Raw genomic sequence first — 25,604 nt, forward strand, 5'->3', positions numbered from 1 at the left:
CGAAATGTACAGAGCTGTGCCTGGGAAACAATGAAGAGGACGCAGCAATCGACCAAGCATCAGGTTGGGGTGCTGGGAGTCAGACCCTAACCAATCTAATATTGATGGCCAATCTTAAGGAACGACTATCTACATTAAAGTGCTGGAAGACTTTTTTAATAGTACGGCTTACCATAAACAGTGCCAGTAAAATATCTTCAAGGAGCTGCCATTTCCAGCAAGCAGTCTGGATTCCTAATGTAGACTGTTCATTTCTGGACAGATGGCATATATTCCATTCAGACCAAACTATGATGATAGTTTGAAGTAAGGACCTAACCACTGCAATGACAATAATGAGAAGGACCATTTTACTGCTAATATCCCCCTTTGCAACATACGAATGTAGTGAAATCTGTGCAATTAAACTGCTGATCTCTTTACAAATTCACCAAAATGGCTCTTAATAAAGCAGTTAAATGGTCTCTCAAAATGAAAATGTAACCTTTATGCGTCCTAGGTCTCATGATAGCTAATTATACAGAATCATCTATTTTTGCCAATATCCATATATTTCATTTAAAGACATGAACAGCCTCCTACTAATCCCCAGCTGTCCGCTTGATGTACTGCAGTTAATGCACGCAACTAAAATGTGCAACTCTGCTAAGCTTGCATGTGAAAAATAGATGAGAGAAGTTAAATAAAGGAGCAAACATAGACATTAAATATGAGCGAACACCAAAATGTTCGGGTTCGCGTTATTCGAAACGAACTTCCCGCGATGTTCGGGTGTTCGTTTCGAATAACGAACCCCATTGAAGTCAATGGGCGACCGGAACATTTTTGTATTTCGCCGATGCTCGCTAAGGTTTTCATGTGTGAAAATCTTGGCAATTCAAGAAAATGATGGGAACGACACAGCAACGGATAGGGCAGGCGAGGGGCTACATGTTGGGCTGCATCTCAAGTTCACAGGTCCCACTATTAAGCCACAATAGCGGCAAGAGTGAGACCCCCCCCTCCCCCCCCCCCACTGTCAGCATAACGATCGTTCTCCTCTGCCACAGCTGTAACAGCTGTGGCAGAGAAGAACGATGTTAGCCCATTGAATTCAATGGAGCCGTCAATACAGCCGACTCCACTGAATGCAATGGGCTGCCGGCGATCGCGGGATGAATTGTCGGAAAGGGCTTAAATATATAAGCCCTTCCCTGCAATTCATCCAGAAATGTGTAAAAATAAAAAATATATATATACTCACCTGGTGCCGGCAGAGGGAGTTCAGCGCGGCAGGCTGCAGTTCTCCTGAACTGCTCTGAACAGCTGTGAGTAGTATTCAGCAGCCGGGGATTTAAAATCCCCGCCTGCTGAATAAGATGCCTCTGATTGGTCACAGCCTGACCAATCAGAGGCCAGCCCTCACTCACACCCATTCATGAATTCATGAATGGGTGAGTGAGGGCTGCCTCTGATTGGCTCAGGGGCAGCTCTCCTGCCCCTGAGCCAATCAGAGGCAGCCCTCACTCACCCATTCATGAATGGGTGTGAGTGAGGGCTGGCCTCTGATTGGTCAGGCTGTGACCAATCAGAGGCATCTTATTCAGCAGGCGGGGATTTTAAATCCCCGGCTGCTGAATACTACTCACAGCTGTTCAGAGCAGTTCAGGAGAACTGCAGCGCTGAACTCCGTCTGCCGGCACCAGGTGAGTATATATATATTTTTTATTTTTACACATTTCTGGATGAATTGCAGGGAAGGGCTTATATATTTAAGCCCTTTCCGACAATTCATCCCGCGATCGCCGGCAGCCCATTGCATTCAGTGGAGTCGGCTGTATTGCCGGTTCCATTGAATTCAATGGGCAAACATCGTTCTTCTCTGCCACAGCTGTAACTTAAATATATAAGCCCTTCCCTGCAATTCATCCAGAAATGTGTAAAAATAAAAAATATATATATACTCACCTGGTGCCGGCAGAGGGAGTTCAGCGCGGCAGGCTGCAGTTCTCCTGAACTGCTCTGAACAGCTGTGAGTAGTATTCAGCAGCCGGGGATTTAAGCCCTTTCCGACAATTCATCCCGCGATCGCCGGCAGCCCATTGCATTCAGTGGAGTCGGCTGTATTGCCGGTTCCATTGAATTCAATGGGCAAACATCGTTCTTCTCTGCCACAGCTGTAACTTAAATATATAAGCCCTTCCCTGCAATTCATCCAGAAATGTGTAAAAATAAAAAATATATATATACTCACCTGGTGCCGGCAGAGGGAGTTCAGCGCGGCAGGCTGCAGTTCTCCTGAACTGCTCTGAACAGCTGTGAGTAGTATTCAGCAGCCGGGGATTTCTCTGTGGCAGAGAAGAAGGATTTGTCTTCTATATGTTCTCAATGGGGTTGGCGCTGCTGCCGCCGGCCCCATTGAGCGCATATAGAAAAGATTTCTCAGGGAAGAAAGTTAAAGAACCTGAACATCCAAACATCGTGTGGTGTTCGTTACGAATAACGAACATCCCGAACACCCTAATATTCGCCCGAGCATCAAGCTCGGACGAGTACGTTCGCTCATCTCTAATAGACATCAAACATGTACGTAGCTCGAAAAGCAGTGAAGCTACTTGATATCTGAAAACATCAAGCACCCCCAATCTATATGTAAAAAATATACATATAGTATGTATGTATATATGTGCCACCATAACTCATGAACGCCTGGATCTATTTCAACCAAACTTGGTAAATATATAACATCCCATGGGGACAAATTTTTTTTGAGGGGGGGATAAGACAGCCCCACTACCCCTACTTGAGCAGATGCTTTTTATTTCACAGTCTTATCTAACACTCATCTATTACACAGACGACCTCCTCCTCAAATACAAAAATATTACACAGACCTCCTGCTCCTCAGATAATATCTAGCACAGACAACCTCCTCCTCTGCTCCAACTACCACACAGCTTCCCACTAGCACTGAGCCAGTATATACCACACAGAAATGAGCCCAGCACCCACTCTTATGAAAGCTGTCCAAAAGGAAATCTGTGTTGCCCATAGCAACCAATCACAGAGCAGCTTTCATTTTACCTCAGCAGTATAACAAGTGATAGCTAAGCTGTAATTGGTTGCTATAGGCAACAAAAATTACAGGGGAAGTCGGTAAGTTTTTGATTTTTAATTATGCCAGTATCACACAGACCTCCTGCTCCTCAGATAATAAGATGTTACACAGACAACTTCCTCCTCCTCAAATACTAAGATTACACAGATGACCTCCTCCTCATATACCAATATATTACACAGAAGACCTCCTCCTCATGCAGTAAGATATTACACAGACGACCTCCTCCTCATGCAGTACGATATTACACAGATTACCTCCTCCTCCTGCAGTAAGATATTACACAGACGCCCCTCCCCCCCCCCCCTCATACAGTAAGATATTACACAGACGACCTTCTCCTCATGCAGTAAAATACTACACAGACGATCTCCTCCTCATGCAGTAAGATATTACACAAACAAACTCCTCCTCATGCAGTAAGATATTACACAGACAACCTCCTCCTCATGAAGTCGGATATTACACAGATGACCTCCTTCTCCTGCAGTAAGATATAACACAAACGACCTCCTCTGCATGCAGTAAGATATTACACAAACGATCTCCTCCTCATGCAGTAAGATAGTATACGAGGAGAAGGTCATCTGTGTAACAATATATTACACAGACGACCTCCTCCCCATGCAGTAAGATATTATACAGATGACCTCCTCCTCATGCAGTAAGATATTACACAGACCTCCTTCTCATGCAGTAAGATATTACACAGACGACATCCTCCTCCTATACTAATATATCACACAGACGACCTCCTCCTCATGCAGTAAGATATTACACAGACGACCTCCTCCTCATGCAATAAGATATTAAACAGACAACCTCCTCCGCATGCAGTAAGATATTAAACAGACAACCTCCTCCTTATGCAACCTCCTCCTCATGCAGTAAGATATTACACAGACAACCTCCTCCTCATGAAGTCGGATATCACACAGACGACCTCCTTCTCATGCAGTAAGATATTACACAGAATATCTCCTTCTCCTGCAGTAAGATATTACACAGACGACCTCCTCCGCATGCAGTAAGATATTACATAAACTACCTCCTCCTCATGCAGTAAGATATTACAGAGATGACCTTCTCCTCGTATACTAATATATTACACAGACAACCTCCTCCTCATGCAGTAAGATTTTACACAGACGACCTCCTTCTCATGCAGTAAGATATTACACAGACAACCTCCTCCTCATGCAGTAAGATATTACACAGACGACCTCCTCCTCATGCAGTAAGATATTACACAGATGACCTTCTCCTCATGCAGTAAGATATTACACAAACAACCTCCTCCGCATGCAGTAAGATATTAAACAGACAACCTCCTCCTTATGTAGTCGGATATTACACAGACAACATCCTCCTCATGCAGTAAGATATTAAACAGACTATCTCCTTCTCCTGCAGTAAGATATTACACAGACGACCTCCTCCTCATGCAGTAAGATATATCACACAGACGACCTCCCCCTCATGCAGTAAGATATATCACACAGACGACCTCCCCCTCATGCAGTAAGATATTACACAGACGACCTCATTCTCAGCAGTAAGATATTACACAGATGACATCCTCCTCCTATACTAATATATTACACAGATGACCTCTTCCTCCTCATATACTACCGTAATATAAAAATAAAATACACTGGCAATGCTGGATAATCAGTTAGTCTATGTATTTGTCAATATCTGCTTGTTTGTTGGAGCATCACGCACAAACAGTACGACCGATTGACATGACATTTTGCACGCAGTATAATCTCGACCCTGAGAAGGTTATAGGCTAAAAAATCTGAAATTTTAATGTCTCAGAAAAACTTATTTGCATATTTTTGCTTTTTCTTGAATTCTAATGCAGCAACCCCCAAGTTTGCTTTCACCAATGGATTATATGCACTCAATTTAGTATCTCTGGTTATTTCCAACAAGTAATTCCCACTAGAAGAGTCAGACTGAGCGTTGGACATTTGTGTTTCAGGAAATGATATGTGCCCTGACTGGAATGCATAGAGCAATCGAGGATTCAAAACAGTTGCCCATAGCAACCAATCACAGCACAGCCTTTATTTTACTTCAGCAGTATAATATATAGCAACCAATCACAGAGCAGTTTTCATTTTACCTCAGCACTGAGAGGACTAAAAGCTGTTGCCTATAGCAACCAATCACAGCACAGTTTTTATGTTACCTCAGCAGTATAATATATAGCAACCAATCACAATGCAGCTTTTATTTTACCTCAGCAGTATAATATATGGCTAATACAATAACATAGCATTAATCAGCACTGGTGCTTCCACATATTTATGCTTACGTTCTGATATCCTCTCTTATTTAAAATGTCCCGTTTTGTATTGCACATGTTCTGTATCGGGTACCCGGGCTATATATATATATATATATATATATATATATATATATATATATATATATATATATATATATATATATATATATATATATATATATATATATATATATAAAAATGCACAATCTGTTTGTTTGTGTCATATACAAACCCACAGTTCTTGTCTGATTTGAGTGACATTTTGCATGAGTGTTCTTCAGCTCTAGGAGACGAATACTGATGGAATAAAAAATCAAAAACTCATGGATTTTCCTTGTAATTTTTATTGCCAACAGCAACTAATCACAGTTCCGCATTCGTTTCTTATACTTCTGAGTTAAAATAAAAGCGGTGCTGTGATTGGTTGCTATGGGCAACAGCTTTTTATTTTGGACAGCTTCCATAACCGTGCGGTGCTGCGCTCATTGTTGTGGCTCACTTTGTATATTCTGGGACTGCCAGTCATAAAATCGCCGTGCAACGCCAAGGTATATCGTCTAGTGTCCTCATAACACAAATTATAATATAGCCATATATATACGAGGTGTGTTCAAAAAGTATCCAACCTTATCCAACCAGCATGGTTTGGTGCACATATTTTGGCGACCCTAAGGCGCATGCTTGGATTTTTTTCCTGCCTGCAGAAGCTGGTAGACAGCTGATGCATTAGGAAGTGTAAGTGAGCGCCATCTGATTTTCTTTTTTGGCAAAATGACAGAGAAACATGAACAACGCTACTGCATTAAATTTTGTGTAAAGCTTAGCGATTCCCAAGTGGAAATGATCCGCAAGATTGAAATGAACTTTGGGGAAAAAACAATGGGTACCACACAGATAAAGGAGTGGTACCACCACTTCAAAGATTGGCACATATCAGTAGAGAATGAAGCACTCAACATCCAGAAATGAGATCGTCATTGACCTCATATGAGGCCTATTGTTAATCAAACAACTAACGACCACTTGAACATGAGTATGTATGTGTGTGGGTGCTTCTGATGCTCTGCCCCTGGTGACATCATCGCTCCACCCTTGACGACCTAATTTCAGGTTCTACAACATATATAAAACACAGAGCCTGACCAACAGAACAACAACAAAGTTAGGGCTCTTGGAAGGAGAGAACAAAATTAACAAAATGAGAAAACAACTAAGTGGTTATTATCTCAATGGTCCTGACAGAAGACACCAACCTACCACCACCACAGAGATCCGGTGGGCTGAAGGACCTGTGGTGACATCACTGCTGTGGGGGGGAGCCACTGTGCAGTTTGGTAAAAGAAATCTGGTAGGCTGAAGGACCTGCGGTGACGTCACTGCTGTAGAAGGAGCCATTGTGCAGTTTGATGAAAGAGATCCAGTAGGCTGAAGGACGTGTGGTGATATCACTGCTGTTGGAGGAGCCATTGTGCAGTTTGGAAGAAAGTACTGTATACTGGATAAGGCGACAGCAGCCACCAGGACCTGTGATAATGTCACCACCTGTGTGGGTGGAGTCAGGAATCACATGACCAATGGCTGATCCCTGTATCCAGGAGTCTGCTGAGCTGGTGATGCCAGGAAATCAGCATGGATGTACTACAGCTGTGTGTGTGTAAATCAGGATGCATGTAGTAGAGCTGTGTGTGTCATGTGTGGGGATCATAATGGATGTACCATGTGTCAGAGCTGTGTGACACACTGTGCCACCAGAAACACTGGTACTATAATTTCCTAATAATTGCTGGTCTGTTAATAATGGTCACTTATTTCAAGAAGAGCTCATACACACAAGCATATGCAAGTTGTGCCCAACATTTTCAGATGCATCGCACAACGCATAGACACATGTCCATATGCTGTGTGAGACCCGTGGACATTGCTTGTCCAATTCCGGACCATGATACGGGTCTGAATACAGCATTAAAAAGCAATGTGAGGGTAGCGCTCAATCAGCATTGTTGTAGATACACCTCCAAAATTCCCAAATAAATTGTACTTATATCTGAGGGGGTAAAGCAAGTCATCACCTCCCATTGCTGGAAGAAGACACAAGTCATGAAGGAATGAATGTCCCATGATTTATTTACATTCAAGATGGTGGAATGTCAAGCTGTCCTTCGAACCAGTGACCTACAGATTAGCTTACTTTCTACTCCAGTCCTCCACTCGACCTGCTGAGCTACCGAGGCTATGTCTTTTCAGCTCTTGCTCAGGGCACTCCTGGCAATCGTGCCTCTGTTTGAGACGGCGGCTAACTAAAATCTGTGGAGGATGCGGGCATTGATCATTATTTAAGGCTTATATGGACACTAGTGTGACACTACCTGTTGCCAAACGCCTGGTGGGTACTATACATGATACTATAGCACACTCATCCTTGTGCGCCTAGTGTGGGGCTTTTAATTTTGCATTTCATGGACTAGAATAGAACATGCTGCAAATTTTTTTTTTTTTGCGAACCACCAGTTCATGTGAAAAAATGCCCATGGGTATAGCCGAATTGGCTACAATGGATTGTGTGACATTCATGAAATAGGCGGATGTCACACAGACCAAAATTATGCCCATGTGTATGAGCTCTAAATATGCTATGAACAACTTGGGATCGAATTTATCTGTAGCCACAGCATGTAAATTGGTGGAAAATGACTCCATATATCTTGTAACAGTGTATTTTATTTGTATATGAAGCGCCCATTAACCTCGGTTCCCTGACGCTGCACCTGGCAGGGGATTGAACGGTCACCTCCATACATCTTACTATTGATCTCTCTTCCTCCTCCCAGACAGTAGTGTTAGGCCTGCAGAAGGGGACCTTTTCCTCTGGCAGGAGTCCCTGCACTTGGGGGCAGGGCTTAACATTAGGGCAATGGTCCACCCTCACATAATGGCAGTGCCCTGCTCTGGGTATGGATGGGGGAGCATAGCAATGCTCCCCCCTTACACTACTTTAATGGCCAGGATCAGAGATAGCTCAGAACCCAAAAATTGTCTGAAAGCGGTCAATGCCTTTAAGTGTTGATATATAGTATATATTGTTGGCAGACTAGTTTTTTTTTTTAATCATCTTTAGTTATATAGTGGCAATATATTCTGCAGTACTTTACAAATTAGAGGGAATATGGACAGACAAAATCAGAAATTACATAAAGTATTACACTAATGAACAAGTTAACAATAGGGGTGAGAGCCCTACTCAAAAGCGCTTACAATCTATGAGGAAATAGGGGTGACTTAAAAGGTAGCAGTGCTTGTTCTGTACAATGGTCCAGCCATATTGTACATAAATGGGAAATGCACATCAATGCCACCAGCCAGTATCTGTGCATTTAGTGATAGGCCTCCGGCAGACTGCCGGGTCGGATCCTGCTGCGAGAATTCTCGCTGTGTGATGTGAGCCGTGCCCCTGCAGTGACCACCGTGGCTCACCTGCTACCGGCGTCTTTTCCGCTCTGCTATATTCCAGCTGCCGCCCACTCAGCACATGCGCAGAACAGAGCCGGCGCATCAACCATAACGTTTCTGTGCCGGTCTCTGCGAGGCTCGCACAGAAATAGTACATGACGCGATTTGTTTACTGTGCGAGTTTTTACGTGGTCAAATCGCATCTGTCTGCATAGGATTGCATTATCTAATGCAATCCTATGGCAGCGTGCACAGGCGGAAATTCTGTGGGAAATCCTGCCGCGGAATTTCCGCCCGTGTGCAGGAAGCCATACGGTATGAAGTTCCTTTTGAGTGCATGGAATGTGAAGGAGACAGTGGGATGAATGAGTCAGGTTCTGAAGGTAAATGTAGAAAAGGGGTTAACGGACAAGGGTTAGATTAGGGGATGTGACAGGCCTCCCTAAAGACATGCACTTTTAGGGTTAACTTAAAACTATGAGTGTTGGGGATTAACCTGACCAGCCGGTGTATCATATTCCAGAGAACTGGTGCATCTCGGGAAAAGTCTTGGAGATGGGAAGTTTAGTTAACCCTTTCCAATCCACTGTCTGACGTCTAAAGACATTCTGATTGAAGGCTGTACAGCTCCGATGTCGGAAGATGTCCGACAGGGCATTCTTACTGTAGATTACTGGCCGCTCTGTTGTCCGTGGCCTCTCCAGCATGTCACATACCTCAGTACTGGCTCTAGCCAGCAGATGGCGCCATTATATAATAGCAGAAAGAGAAATCCCCTAGGAAATCCTGAATCCAAAATTGGATTGCAAAGGGATAATGGAGGATATTTTTCTGAGAATATTAGCAGAACAGAGAGCATGAGTAGCGCAGTAAACAGAGATATGGGAGGAGATAGGATGGTGCAACACTGTGGAGAGCATTATAGATGAGTGTGATGATTTTAGATTGTATTCTATAGTGGATGGGCAACCAGTGCAGTGACTGGAACAGGGTGGAGGCATCGGTGCAGTGACTGGAACAGGGTGGAGGCATCGGTGCAGTGACTGGAACAGGGTGGAGGCATTGGTGCAGTGACTGGAACAGGGTGGAGGCATCGGTGCAGTGACTGGAACAGGGTGGAGGCATCGGTGCAGTGACTGGAACAGGGTGGAGGCATCGGTGCAGTGACTAAAACAGGGTGGAGGCATCGGTGCAGTGACTAAAACAGGGTGGAGGTATCAGTGCAGTGACTGGAACAGGGTGGAGGTATCGGTGCATTGACTGGAACAGGGTGGAGGCATCGGTGCATTGACTGGAGCAGGGTGGAGGCATCGGTGCAATGACTGGAGCAGGGTGGAGGCATCGGTGCAGTGACTAAAACAGGGTGGAGGCATCGGTGCAGTGACTAAAACAGGGTGGAGGCATCGGTGCAGTGACTAAAACAGGGTGGAGGCATCGGTGCAGTGACTAAAACAGGGTGGAGGCATCGGTGCAGTGACTGGAACAGGGTGGAGGTATCGGTGCATTGACTGGAACAGGGTGGAGGCATCGGTGCATTGACTGGAGCAGGGTGGAGGCATCGGTGCAATGACTGGAGCAGGGTGGAGGCATCGGTGCAGTGACTGGAACAGGGTGGAGGCATCGGTGCAGTGACTGGAACAGGGTGGAGGCATCGGCGCAGTGACTGGTACAGGGTGGAGGCATCGGTGCAGTGACTGGTACAGGGTGGAGGCATCGGTGCAGTGACTGGAACAAGGTGGAGGCATCGGCGCAGTGACTGGAACAGGGTGGAGGCATCGGTGCATTGACTGGAACAGGGTGGAGACATCGGTGCAGTAACTGGAACAGGGTGGAGGCATCGGTGCAGTGACTGGAACAGGGTGGAGGCATCCGTGTAGCCATTGAACAGAAGGATGAGCCACTCTGTTTCATTCAGGATAGATTGGAGAGGGGAGAGTTTAGTGAGGGAAAGATCAATCAACATTGATTAAGTTTACACAACTGCTTCATATTACTTCTTATATACTTCTCTACCATCACTTGGGAATGTCAGTGGTATCCCATAAATTGTGATAGTGGATGTTAAGTTAGTATAATAAAATAGACACCCTTATCCTACCTCTGGCAGTCTAAAAAATCTTCACCGATACGGCCTAATACACAGTATTGATTTGACATCATGAAGTAATTTGCCTACAGTATGCTGAGCGGCCTGGAAAATGCATCATTCATTTTTTAATTACTGTTCTTCAGCAGTGAATTTAGCAAAACATCCTACAAGAATCCCACAGTCCTACATTCTGGGTTGTCCACAGCTCTCTGCCAGGAGAATGAGTGTATATCTAATTATTGCTTTAGTAAATGATTTATGGCTAATATTATGCATCATTTATAAGCATTTTAATATCTGCAAGATAAACTTCATTAGGGTCTCACTTACAGATAAAGTGATGTGATGTATTACTTAGGCAAACAGTACTAACTGTGAACAAGCGGAAAGATAGTGTTTTATTTGCATTGGATTGTACAGTAATACAGTGTTATACTAGCATTATAAAATGCGCTTAAATTGTCATAAATGTGGCTTTGTGAAATTTGCCTAATTTCTAGTTTTTAGAAAAGTTAGAGGGCGATTCTAATGCAATAAAAACTGCCGCAGACATTGCAAACGTTAACTTGACATTTAACACATTAACGTAACTGACTCAACAATACAATAGTGAAAAGTTACATACATTTCCACAATGATCATGTGGCCTACCTTGTGTTGACTAAGGCTTCAATAGCCAGAGACTAAAAAGAGTGCCCCCAATGACCCTGTTTCGTCACCAACAAAACCTCATGTAAGCCCTGGAATCATGTCATTGGACCATGGACACATAGTAGATGGTCGTCTGGAGTGACGAGTCTCATTTCCTTCTGAGCCATATGGATAGCCAGGTCTGCATCTGGCTTAAACAGCATTAAGCTGTATCTCATGGGTGCACCACTGGGGTTCAACTAGTCAGTGGTAGTGGTGTCATGGTCTGGAATGTGTTTTCCTGGCATGGTCTATGACCATTGGTCATCGTACCACAATGAATAGTAAACACTAGGGACCTGTTAGGTGTCCATTTACACTCATATCTTCAGGAAGTCTTCCCCGACCACAGTGCTATCTTACAATAGGACAGAGCTCCGTGCCATTGAGCTCGGATCACTAAGGAGTGGTTGGAGGAACACATCAATGAATTAACTATGCTGCCTTGGCTCCCAAAGTCACCGGACTGTAACCCCATTGAACATGTTTGGGATATGCTGTAAAGAGCTGCGAGATCTTTCCCACTTTCCCGAAAAATTGGGCACCAACTGACGGAGCTGCTGCAATGGGCATAGGTCAAGTGGAGAATGGAGGATGCTTGACACTTTGTGAAATCTGTTCCTTGAGGTTTGAAAGTTGTGATAGTCCAAAAAGATGGACTAACCCATTATTGAGTAGATGTTCCTAATGCAGTGATCTTTCAGTGTATAAACAGAAGTACCATTTCATATACTTTATATTGCAATAAACCTATTTTTTTTTTAGAAAACAGTTTGTTTATATCAGCCAACCAGATTACAGCCAGACAGGCAAGAAAATAATGTAGGCACCCGACTCATTGGTAGTGGTAGTATAAAAGCAAATGTAAGCATGTTATACAAACAACACTTTCATTCATAATCAGCAATACCAGTCAGGGAAGACCATGACATTGTGGTGTTCACTGAAGTAATAAATTGCCTGCATTAATGCAGTTTCTACTCTTATTAAAGTATTTACTATCATTGAGAATTATTGTATGAGTTCATGACCGCACATATATTGTATTTGTACTTCCCATAAGTTCTGACCTCTGTGACATGATATTTATTGGAATTCCTTAATTATAGCATAAAATGGCTCCAGAAACTGTGCTTGTATTACAATGAGTTAGAAAATCTTTAATAAATCATATTTTATGGTTGAAAATCAATGAAAGGGAAATGATTTGTTTCCTGCCAAGGAGGCTATATATGACTACATAGATTTCTTGCAAAATGGCAAGACATTCTAAAGTTATCTCCAATCTCAAGCCTGAGCAGATTTTTCATCCACTAGAAATAAATAATTAAGTTCACTTACTGAATGACAAAAAGTACAGATCTCGAAAGTCACGAGGACTTGTCAAAGAAAGTACATTGGAAAATGTATTCATATAGCAAAAAGACAAAGGATTCAGAATACCTTATTGGTAAATGATTAAAACCTCAAAACTCTGCTAATTACCCCTAAAAAAAGGATATAACTGCTCCACTGTCCAATGTATCCCAGAGCTCAGCTCTACTGTATGGGACCTTTCACACGGGACAGAATATTCCGTAGCGTTCTCCTGCGGAATATTCACCATCAAAATCCGCACTGCTAACGTGGATTTTGGTGCAGAATTGAAAACAGCAGAATGCTGTCAGCATTCCACATCAAAATCCACGGTTAGTTGTGCGAAGTTTGGTGTGGAATTCTGGAATGCCGTATTCCACGCAGAATATTCCGTTCCATATGAAAGGTCTCTATAAGGGGTCATTCACATCGCTGTTCGGGGAATATGTTTCCTTGCTCTGTTATGGCAGAAGGAAAATGGAATTCCTGGCTGAAACATATTTGTCTTATAAAGAACCAAATGGCACCAAACAGACCCCATTGGCTGTAATGAGGTCAGTCTCACTTTCTTTGTACCTTCTGGCATTTTACTGGACAAAATAGTGCTGCATGCAGCTCGATTTTACCCTGTATTTTAATGGGCTCAAAACAGAACCTCTGGTGCAGATGTGAACCAGCTCTTAGCATAATCAGAGCCCCCACAATTCACTAGTCTCATTAAACATGAAATAAGTAAATATAATACTCAAAATCAGTAAATATAATGCACAGGTGTGTTGACCTTTCAGGCTATGTATGCACATTGCCATTACCGCATATGATGGAAACCCTGCCCACTTGTAGTAGCCAATAGTTGCACAATCTTGCCAGTAATGCCAGTTAGATGATGTGGCCATTGGCTGCCATGGGAGGGTGGGGTTTCAATTAGCAAGTTTACCACAATGTGGAAACATAACTTTACCTGTTCGCTAATTTAAAGTGACTCTCCGGGCTTGGAGAAACAAAGATGGCCGCACCAGCTTCTCTGACTACCTGATGTACACTGTGCATTAGTATGCATCATTAGTCTAAGAAACTATGCCTGCTTTGTTTAATCAGTGTTGTTCTCATAAGCAGTTCTGGCTAGTCAGATCAGCATGTAATGTCTTGGACTACTGATAAATAGCAGTGCGTAGTGTTCATCAAGTAGTCAGAGAAGCGGTTTGACTATCTTTGTTTCTCTAGGCCCAGTACTTCAAGTTTTCATGATACAAATTCAACACATTATTGTGACATGGCATAACTCTTGGCAGGCTGCAAAGCACCTCACAACCACTGGGTGGCCACAAATAGACCACTATAGTATAAACTAGAGATGAGCAAGCGCCCAAATGCTCGGGTCCACGTTATTCGAGTCGAGCTTTTCGTAAAATTCAAGAGCTCTACTCCAGTAACGAACCCCATTGACTACAACGGGAGACTCGAGCATTTTTGTATGTGGGACGCCGGGTCCCGAGCTTTTTTTTTTTCTTGGTTCGTGCTCTCCCTCCTCCTCTAGTATAAACATCTCCCTACAAAGTATCCCAAAATTATGTTTTATTGTTTCAAAGCTGGTCAAGTAAATAAAAGTATTTACAAAGTTTTGGAAAATTTTATGTACAGTAGACTTCAATTACAAAGGTGGCATTTTCGTCAGAGGTAAGGTCCCCTGAGATGCCTACTAGGGTTGAGCAAACATACTCTGCCAAGCTTGATGCTCCTTCGAGTATTAGCATACTCGATGGTGCTCGTTACTCGAATGAGCATCAAGCCGTGTTCGACCCCGCCCCAGTTTTTGGCTCCTCCCTGCTGTGACGTGCCTGTTTTGGCCCCTCCCTGCCATGACGCAGCGCGCTTTAATGCCAAATTTTTTGGCAGGCAGGCAGGTGAGAGAGAGAGAGAAAGAGAACACGAACCAAAGAAAAAAGCTTGGGACCCGGCGTCCCACATACAAAAATGCTCGAGTCTCCCAATGTAGTCAATGGGGTTTGTTACTTGAGTAAAGCTCTCGAATTTTACGAAAAGCTCAACTCGAATAACGCGGACCCGAACATTTGGGTGCTTGCTCATCTCTAATGCCTACCTATCACTGGAACAAAAGGATCAAAAGCTCCTTGTGTGCTTCTTTCCTAATTATTGAACTTGAAGATGTTCAGATTTTTCATCCTGTAGTTGGAAATCTACCATTCACTGCAATGGACTCTAATGTGCAACTAACTGCAGTACTAATGCAGTAAATGGGAAATTTCCTACATCAGAAAACAAAGGAGCACAGCAGCGAGGAGCAGTGGAGATCATATATCGGAAGATTTTTTAAGGTAGACCATCCCTTTAAGTATGACAATACAATTTTACGAAAGAAAGGATTTTCATAATTTTGGTTTTTGACTATTCCAGTGCAGTACTTCATGAAGCCTCTTGTTTATCAAGGCTCTGTACCGTTACAAGATGCTGAGGTGACCTCTCGATGTAATGACACTGATAATGAAGTCACTGCTGTGCCACGGAGAAAAGGTTTGGGATTTTTCTACTTTCATTTGATTCTTGAGCTATGATACATAGGAGTACCTTGACTTTCCTCTTCAGGGCACTCCTGCTTCGTCGGCTGTTTTCAGCTCCTTATGGCAGCTAAAGACAGCCCCATATAGTGCCTATATAGTGCTATATGGGGCCATCTTCAGCGCTATATGGGGCCATCGAAAACAGCCAACAGAGCAGCTCTCTTTAAATCCTTAAAGGGGTTTCCATCACTAAAATATTGATAACCTAGCCTCAGGATAGCTCATCAATATCAGATCGCTGGAAATCTAGCAACCCTACAGATCAGCTGTATGAAGAGGCAGTGGCAGTCTTGTGGGCGCTACAGCCTCTTGTCAAGCATGTAACATCATTTCATCGGATTCATGGCCTGAATGGGATTGAGCTGCTATTCCAGACATAGCCACTATACAATGTATGGTACTGTGTCTGCTTTGAACTGAAGCGGTGCTCACCAGAACACTGTGGCTACTTCAATCAGCTGATCGGCAGAGTCTTCAGTGGTGGATCCCCACCAATCAGATATTGATAACCTATCTTTAGGATTAGTATATACTAATTTAGTATGGTGGCCCTGGTAGCCTTCATTAGACTCCAGGCTGCCATGGTAACTCTTCAACATCGGAGCTAACTACGATCACAGGAGTTGCTGGTGGCTCTCAGTTGTCAAAAACAGGCTCCTGAGCTCCCTCCTGCAGGCACTGTATGGAAGTTAGTCCCTTGATGTCTGTGGAGTAGCTGCAGATCAAACATGTTTGTGCCGCTTTAGCCTGCTTTCAAGAAGCGACCAAAATGGTCAGTCATGATGATGTACTAATCAGTATGACAAACCCTGTTTTCTGCCTACTTGAAAAGATGGTACAGGGCCTCAGGGACATTGACATATAGTTTTCACAGGATGAGGAAGGGATACCAATCTTCCAACTGTCTGGCCAGTCCGCCATTACTCAACCATTACCCATGGAGGGTGGCTTTGGGCAAAAATAGAGGAGTATTCTATGATGCATTTCTCAACCAATGGGAGAAGTATAGAGGAGAGGGATAACATAGATTCAGAGACAGGGTAGGGGGCTTTGCAACATTTATTCCATCCATCACTCTTTCCCCAGCTATTCTACATAGATGGTGGGACTAACAATCTTAGGCCTGACCCCAAAGAATATGGGCCATCACCCTTGCGTACTTTGAGGCATATGAGTGTTTATATGCTACAGTGCTTACAGAAAGACTGTCGCATAGCCCACAGCAGATCATTACTGGGTGGCCACCATCCTTGATCCCTGCTTCAATGCCAAAAGGACAAATCTCATTCCGGCAGTGGAGAGGGACCTTAAAATGCATCAGTTTCAGGACAGTCTGTTAAGCAGCTTGAGCAGGGCATTTCCCCATGGCCTCATGGATGCATTCATAATGGATTGTAGCTCTATAGCCCATGGCAGACGAGCAAGAAGCTACTGCAGCACCACAAGTACCGGTGACAAGGGAAATCTAACAGAGGCGTAGCATGGTTTTTTCAGCTCATGATAGCCTGCAACAACAGCACAGGGTAGGACTCACAGTCACAGGCAGCTCTTATCCACGATGGTCCAAGAGTATATCAGCTCCTACATGGATGTACTCAGTATTGGTTTTGTCCCATTTGACTTCTGAGTGTCTAAGCTAAGCACCCGGCGTCCCACATACAAAAATGCTCGAGTCTCTCATTGTAGTCAATAAGGGTTCGTTACTTGAGTAGAGCTCTCGAATTTTACGAAAAACTCGACTCGAATAACGCGGACCGGAGCATTTGGGTGCTCGCTCATCTCTAGCTGCTATCCTTTTCCAGCTTCTGCCTGTTTTCTGCTCCCAGGCCTAGGAGCCTTTAGATGCGCCCCTGCCCCTCAGTGTCACATTAGAACTTTTTCAACATTTAACCACCTTATAATATAATAAACTGGATCCCAACGGTGCTAAACCACAGTGCTAACCACTGGTAGTATAGTATGGGTAAGGTAAATGTGTACTTATAGGTTAGTTTGATTATAATAGAAGCATCTGGGTGTCAGTTAATTAATGAAAATCTTTCACCATAAGAAATCATTCTTTCATAAAAATGGTTTCAGTATCTTTCAGAATAAACACAGAAAACTTCTTGTTGGAAGTGCAGGTGGAGTACAGACAAGAATGGCTCCTCACTTGTCATGAGAGGTGGAATGCTAATTGGGGAACCCGTATATGTAGACACCTGGGATACATCAGGTAGAAATCTTCATACTAATTTTTTTTAATTTTAATTAAAGCATTTGGTTTAACGAGGAATGAAGTGAAATGATTGTGCAGGTGTAGCAGTTATCCAAAGGCTCCTCTGCCACATAGGAACACACCAGTCTAGTAAATGACACTTGGCAGGTGGGGGCCTGGTTACAGCTTTTGCACAGGGGCAAAAAAGCTTCAAGTTACGCATCTGACAGCCAATACTAATAAAGGGCTTTTCCAAGATTTGGGTGAAATCCCCTTCACTGTGCCCATGTTAGGACAACAAATATACAGGATGATTAAAACTTTATGCGCACCAGAATATCTTCTGAACAAAAGGAGATACAAGTGAGAAACTTTGTGAAATGCTTTGATGGATGGGAAACATTTTTTTGTCACTATGATGGTGCCTGTCAGACATATTGGTGCCAGCCATCTTGGATTCAGCCCAAGAAACCTCGAAGGAAAGGAGGTCATTGAATATATAATTTAAGGGTAGGATGTAATCAGAAATTGAGACGTGCAGTAATTTCTTGGGCTGAATCCAAGATCGTTGACAGGTACCACCATAGTGCCAAAAAGTTTTTCTCCATCCATCTAACTGTTCCACAAAGTTTCCTGTTTGGGAATATTTTCTGAACAGAAAGAGATATAGTTGCCCTGACTTTTGAATCACCCTATACTCCAAATATACTTGTTTCACAAACTGACACCTTTACTTTCATGTCCCGCTCTGCCCGACTGTGATGTGTCATCAATCACAGTACCGCCAATCAACAACTCTTGAATCTTAGAAAACCCCTTTATATGTCATACTGCTGATATATTTATAAAATAGAGAAATTATAAAGAGACATGGTAGGAACTTCACATCATATGTAGCAAAATAGCCTCTACAGCAGGGGTGTCAAACTAATTTTCACCAAGGGCCACATCAGCCTTATGGTTGCCTTCAAAGGGCCAATTGTAATTGTAAGCCTGTATAGTAAGAGTGACCTGCATAGTGGTCGTAGTAGTAATAGTCACCCCAGTAGTAATAGGATCCCCCATAGTGGCCACAGTAATAATAGTGACCCCCACAGTGACTCCAGTAATAATAGTGACCCTAGTAGTAATAGTGGCTCCAGTAATAGAAGTGACAGTAATGATAGTAGCTCCAGTAGAGATAGTGCCCCCCATTGTGGCTCGAGTAGTAATAGTGTCCCTTATATTGGGCCAGTAGTAATAAATGACCGCCTTCTTAGTCCCAGTAGTAATAGCGTTCCCCTTGTTGGACTCTGCACTGCTGCCACATTAGAGCTGCAGGCTGGGTGAGTGGAGTGGCTATTAGGTTGTTGCACGGCCAGTGGGCCACATTAAGTGAGGTGACAGGCCAGATTCAGCCCACGGGCTGTGTGTCTGGCATGTGCTCTACAGTATTTGTATCAGGATTTACTTGTCTAGTAAGTGTGCTCATACTGCAAACAGGTCAGGCTAGTTTTTATATTGTGAAAGTCTGTTTCAAGTGTCTCATGGGTCATCTGAATGAAATATACAAATTATGTCAGGTCATAAGATGTGTTTTTGGTGTTCTGCACAGAACATACATTCTACTATTTAAAGGGAACCTGTCACCATCTTGGAGCTCGTGAAAGCAATGCCATCTAGGGAAAAATAAATCAGAGTGTATGCCAAGCTTATTTTATTATAGCTCATATTGTAGTCATCACTTGTAAAATTTAGGACTAATGCTTCCAGTGCTCTATGTATATAAACCCTGAGCGGTCTGGTGGGACTGTCTCTGCTGCCCACAGTGCCCTCCAATGTCTAACCAGTCTTTGCATGATTGAGAGGTGATGTGGATGACGTCTCCTACATTATCCACAAACCAGTCCAAATCTCATGGAACTACTGACTGATACATATACAGTTCATCTAGTCCTACTCTGATCACATTCAATTCACTCTTCTGCACATGCATGAGATTTGGATGGGTCTGTGGCTAACATGGAAAATGAGAATGTCTCTTCTCAATCAGAGAGAGACTGGTTGAAGATTGGAGGGCACTATGGACAGCAGACTGTCCCACTGGATCACTCGGATTCATTAATATAGAGCATGGGAAGATTTAAACCTAACATTTACAAAGTATGACTGCAATATGTGCTGTAATAAAAGAATCTTTGGCAAATGCTCAGCTCTGGTCTGGCAGATGCTGCTGCTGTTATCAGACTTTGACTCCTGACTTTTCACCCCGAAATCTGGGTTTCTTTACACAGACACCATCCTGTATGCAGTGTAGATGCCGGAGTCACAGTCTAATCACAGCAGCGGTGGCCACCGGATCAGAGCTCCAGAGGGAGTGAGTTATATGCATAATTGATAATGTTAGACATCTACTAAGGGAGGTCCTTTTAATACTACTAGGACCACTGTTAGTACTGGGGCCACTAAAAGGGCCACTATTACTACTAGGATCACTAACAGGGTCACCATTACTATTAGGGTTGATAAGGGGGGGGGGGGGTCACCATTTCTACTGGGACCACTATGGGGGTTATTATTACTATAGGGCCCACTAACAGGGCACTGTTACTACTGTGGCCCCTACTGCAAGTCGGGGGCACTATTTCTCTCTTCACCTCAAGCAGCTGAGATGTTTGTGACACCCCTGCTAAAGCTTACCATAAAGTTAATTACCAAGTTATAATGTTACTCACTGTTTTGTTGTTTGTAGGCTGATGCATCACAAGGCTGTAAATTTGACATCGACCAGGCTAAATCACAGCCAAGAATTTGTTCAGGTCCCACATGGTCAAACTACTGCACCGGAGCATGTTTGGCAAACCAGGTATTTCAGGAGAGAAAAGAAAAGCTGTTGGGGTTGCCATCTGTCTAAAAGTTCTTGGACAGTTTAAAAATAAAACACACTTTCCAGTATCTGTGGGGAAAAAAATAAATGTGTTGGGGATTTTTTTGAGGCTGGACTATTGAGCAGTAAAATGTTAGTAATGGGCTTATATAAGCATCTGACCTAGTAACATACTATGTAAGGGTGCATCCACGCCATAAGCCATAGGCCTTTTTTTAACATGTGCCCGCCATAAAAACGTGCAATCTAATGTTTGTGTGCCCGGTCAAACATCCCGAGTCCACAATGCCATTGGGCGGGGGTGGAGACAGTTTAGCTCTGCTAAGCTGTTCTCCTCCTTCCCATCTCTCTGCAAGCGGAGGAAGCAGGAGCTAGTGTGGTAAGCTCCTGCCCTCTCTCCACCCCTTGTCGGCAGCCAGCACTAGGAGGGGGCAGGATGGGGCGGAGCTTTGCAATGGGAGGGGGCAGAGCTAACAGCTGGCAAGGGGTGGAGAGGAGGAGAAAAGAGGGAGGGAGTTTAGCAGTCATGCTGCTAAACTCCCTCTCACCTCCCTTGTCCAGCAGCTGTCATAGGCTACCATAGGAGTCTATGCAGCCGCCGCCAGCGTAAAACCTCCTGGCTGAAATGCACTATCCTGCCCAGCTTGCTGCTTTTACGCCATGGAAATATGCCCATGTGCACTGATGCATTGTAAACCAATGCATCAGACGGGCAGCGTATATCGGCTGGGCGTGAAAATCCGGCCGATATATGCCCGTGTGAATCCAGCCTTAGGCTGAAAAAAGACTTTGTGTCCATCTAGTTCAACTTATTATCTTGCAATGTTGATCAAGAGGAAGGCAAAAAACTTCAATAAGGTGGAAGCCAATTTTCCTAATTTTAGGGAAAAGATTCATTTCCAACTGCAAATCTGTCAGACAGAATATCTCCTTATATCAACAACCTTTCTAATAATAATTATACTAACCTTTATTTGTATGGCACTAATTTATTCCGCAGTGCTTTCTGAAGTAAATTAGTCATTATAGTTGTAGTAAACTGGAATGGGGGCAATGTTTTGGGGAGTCTGATTCCCTGTCTCACAGTAGTGGGTACTATGTGAGACACTACCCAAATGGCCCTTCCACAGTGAAATATTGGGGTGATAGTAAAAGGGTTGGTCTCTACTCCCTGGCATGGTCGTATAGTATACTGCAAACTCAAATGAAAGACATTCCAGAGAGTCAGGATGGGGAAAATATTTCAACTAATTTTCTTTCACTTGTTCGAAAAGCATTAGTGTATAACATCCAGCTGATGAAGACACAATTTCTTACAATCCAATCCACTTAAAGTCCAGTCCTGATGGTGGTGGCTATAGCGCTCACTACAGTGCTGCTCCGGACAGCCTGTTATGGGCTTCTCACCACAGCCCTAGAGTCTGTAGCCCTTTTGTAGCTCTGTGCTGCCTTGTTGTGGTTTTTCACTACGTCCCTGGAGTCTGAGGGCTTTTTGTACCTCTGTTTTGCCTGTTGTGGTTTTTATTTATATGATGAACCTAGAGTTTGCAGCCTCCTCTATAAACCATCTATTCATGAATGTCCTGAAGATTATAATTGTCTGTGAGTCACAAATCCCTAAACCAGCTTGTTTACACTACACTGCTCTCCTCTATACTGAAATTTCTAGATCACTACGGGAATTTATCTAAGCCGCATCAGGAGCCGAGTTTATAAAAACTGTGTGAACTGTTTTATCCCTCTCTGAGTTGTTCTGCACTTAAGCCACCACCTTCAAGGCAAAATAGCAAAAAATAAATACATTTAAGGGCACATACACGCAGTCCTTCAATGACATCAATTCTCCAATGCAGTGACAGTTCTGAGTTACTACACATGTGAGTTCACCATCACCACGTCCTCAGGCAAAGAGTTTCATAGCCTCACTGTTCTTACAGTAAATAACCCACTTCTATATGCATCTTTGATAATCTTTAGCATTCATTATGATTTTTGCATAAGTTGCCCAGAAAAAGAGAAATTTAGGTTTGCAATCCTGGTGACTGTGTATAACGCAAAGTAAAAGCAATATAATATAACACACTAATAAATAAAATATCCTTATACCATTTCAAAGGCTTTATCATAGTTGGGACTTTCAATAGCCAATCATGTATATTGATTGATAAGAGAACTTCAGTCTGCAGGCCTCCTGTTATTGCCTCCATTAGGCTTGATATTTATTTTATTGTATTGCCTTTTTTATCACAATGGTGGTATTATATGCGTTATGCTTCAATTTCCACATTTCCCTTTGCAGACGAGGCTGTCTTTCTGGACGTATTGTTGCACTGAAATGTTCAGGTGAGTTGTAAATGTGAAATATTTTTAGAGCTACTTTAGGCGTATTCGAGTTGCAGCTAAATTTCTGCAGCATAGACTGTTTCTCTTGGATTAGAGTTCAACACAGTAAGGGCTCCCACCCACTTGCGTTAGCGCTTTGCGATTTTTTTTAGTGCTGCGATAGAGCGCTAAAAATTTCTAGTTTGAAACAAATGAGTTGTAATGTGGCTATGCGCATTTGCGTTTTTTTTGCGCAGCGCAGGTGTGATTTTTTTTATCGATTGCGACTGCCCTATATTTGTGCGATGTCCGATTTTTCCCTCGCCCATGCAAGTAAATGGGTGCCATAAAAACGCATCGCACATCGCAGAATCGGATGCGTGAATGCGTTGCGATTCTTTTTTCTATAATTGAGTTTAAAGTGTCAAAAACGCTGCGATAAAAAATCGCAGGACAGTCATATTACATAGAGCTTTGCGATGCGAGTTTAGTGGGGGGAAAAAATCGCAGCGCAATCGCACAAAAATCGCAAATTGTTCACTGCGATATTGCAGCGATTTTATAAACGCACTATTGCCCTCACAAGTGGGTGGGAGCCCTAAAACATTCCTGATTAAAAGGTCTTGTGACAAGATTTTATGCCATACCCTATCCACAAGATAGAGAATACATCTGTTTGGTGGGGACCTGACTACTGGGGCCAACAGATATCACAAGAACAGAGGTCTCAAAAGTCCCCAAATTAATTAAGTGATGGTCAAGCATGTGCTCTGCCACACCATTGACTTTAATGGAGCGGCTGGAGATTACCAAGTTCCAGAGCTTGGCTATTTCTGGCAGTCCCATTGAAATGAATGGCGTAGCAGTGCACATGCTTCAGCACCACTCCATTTACATAGGAAGATACAGGTTCCCTGTTCTCATGACTAATGAGGGCCCCCAGTAGTCAAACCCCCACCAATCAGATAGTTATGCTCTACCTTGTAGAAAGGGTATAACTTTAAATCTTGGCACAATTCGCTTTAAAATGTAAGACGAGTTTGTTTACGGTAGTTTAGAAAAGTGATTTTCAAACATTCTGTTAAGGAATGCTGAGATAATAGAGGAGTTTCATCATTTACTAGATGGAGCAGAGAGGAGCTATGAAGAACAGCTGTCCCTTTATCACTAAAGCTCCCTTCACACCAGCATATGTGTATTTGTGTAATGAACAATGTTTTTTTTTTGCATGGATTGGGATATCTTACTGTATATATATATATATTTTAATTTATATATAATTTGTATAGTTTGGGATTATAGGGTGACGGTTTAGAGTCATTTTCTATTTTAAATGTTTTCTACTTATTTTTGTAACTATTTTTTAACATCTGTTTCTCATGCCGTCATATAAGACCTCTGGGGTTCATTCATATTGTCATTTTTCCCCACACTTTTCCATTGTAGCTGGAGCATCCATAGAAGCCGCATCCATAGCAGACCCAGTTACAGAGGAAAACACTCCCCTAGTGTGACAGTAGTCACTGGGAGAGCTGATCTGGGTCTGCTGCGACAGAGGGCATCCAGCAGTCATGTGATCACCAGGTCGCATAGTAGAACTAACACTTCCGCTTTCACTCTTTAGTACATAGCGCTGTATTTTTACCGCACTTGGTCCTTAAGGGGTGAAAGCAGAAAACAATTTTATCTTTCCCTCTACAGAATGTGGATCCCGTTCCAAATCTACTAGAATAATTGGAGGACGTGATGTGGCCTTGGGTCGTTGGCCATGGCAAGTCAGTCTATATCTAAACAACAAGCATGTTTGTGGTGGCTCCATCATAGCACAACAATGGATCATAACTGCAGCACACTGTGTACACAAGTAGGTCTTGATAAAACACTTATCTGAATATGGCTTATATAGTCACTTACTTTTCAAGCTACTTGCATTCATATGATAGCCAGTTTGATAACTAGCAAATATGCCATTTACTGAATTTACCTGAAATTGTTTTTGTCTGGAAAAATCCATCTAAAGTGCTGGCCACTAGGGCTCTCCCTTCCTTCTAACTTCTAACTTGCTGTCCACTGCCTGCTGTCAAGTGATGTTATCTCTGTTACTGAAGACAGCACGATGCAATAGCAGAACAGGAAGTGGCAGAGGGTGATAAGTCATCCTGTTCATTGATGTCTATGAGAGCATAGGGCAGTGGGGAGGGGAGCAAAAGCAGACACCCAGATGTGCTGTTAGAGCTAATGGTGGGTGATTCATTCACTGCTCAATATTGCTGTACACTGTCCTATATGATGATATGTCTCTGTGTGTGTTATAGAGAGCTAGAAAACAAAACCTGAAGTTCGTAGTACACAATGTATAGAACACAGCACAGCAGCCAGGCACCTCCCATGTACTCCCTGCTGAAGGAAAAATGATTTTAAAAAAATCAGGATACAAGTCATATAATGACCAGGTATATGGTTATTCCTCAAGTAGCCACATAACTTTTCAGCTGTCTTCTCAGAATAAGCTGGTATCTATGCTTTAAATTGGCCATAGACTAGAGATTTTGGATGGCCAAAAGTGCTTCTGCTTACTATCAGCACCTTTTTATAACACACATGAGAGCGATAATGATGTAGCCAAATCTAATCCGAATGTGGTAACTTTCTGTAGCAAGTTAAC

General features: G+C 43.0%; 1 protein-coding gene across 1 annotated transcript in view; it reads left to right on the plus strand.

Moving 5' to 3' along the window:
• The window catches only part of TMPRSS5 (transmembrane serine protease 5), an 85,166-nt gene that overhangs the window by 42,193 nt on the left and 17,369 nt on the right, over nucleotides 1–25,604 (plus strand). The window contains exons 3-6 of the mRNA XM_066609350.1: nucleotides 15,391–15,449; nucleotides 20,483–20,622; nucleotides 22,917–22,960; nucleotides 24,641–24,803. Coding sequence (XP_066465447.1) covers nucleotides 15,391–15,449; nucleotides 20,483–20,622; nucleotides 22,917–22,960; nucleotides 24,641–24,803 — 406 coding nt within the window. The remainder of the gene's footprint in view (nucleotides 1–15,390; nucleotides 15,450–20,482; nucleotides 20,623–22,916; nucleotides 22,961–24,640; nucleotides 24,804–25,604) is intronic.

The sequence above is a fragment of the Eleutherodactylus coqui genome, chromosome 6 (genome assembly GCF_035609145.1).
Source record: "Eleutherodactylus coqui strain aEleCoq1 chromosome 6, aEleCoq1.hap1, whole genome shotgun sequence".
Lineage (NCBI taxonomy): Eukaryota > Metazoa > Chordata > Amphibia > Anura > Eleutherodactylidae > Eleutherodactylus > Eleutherodactylus coqui.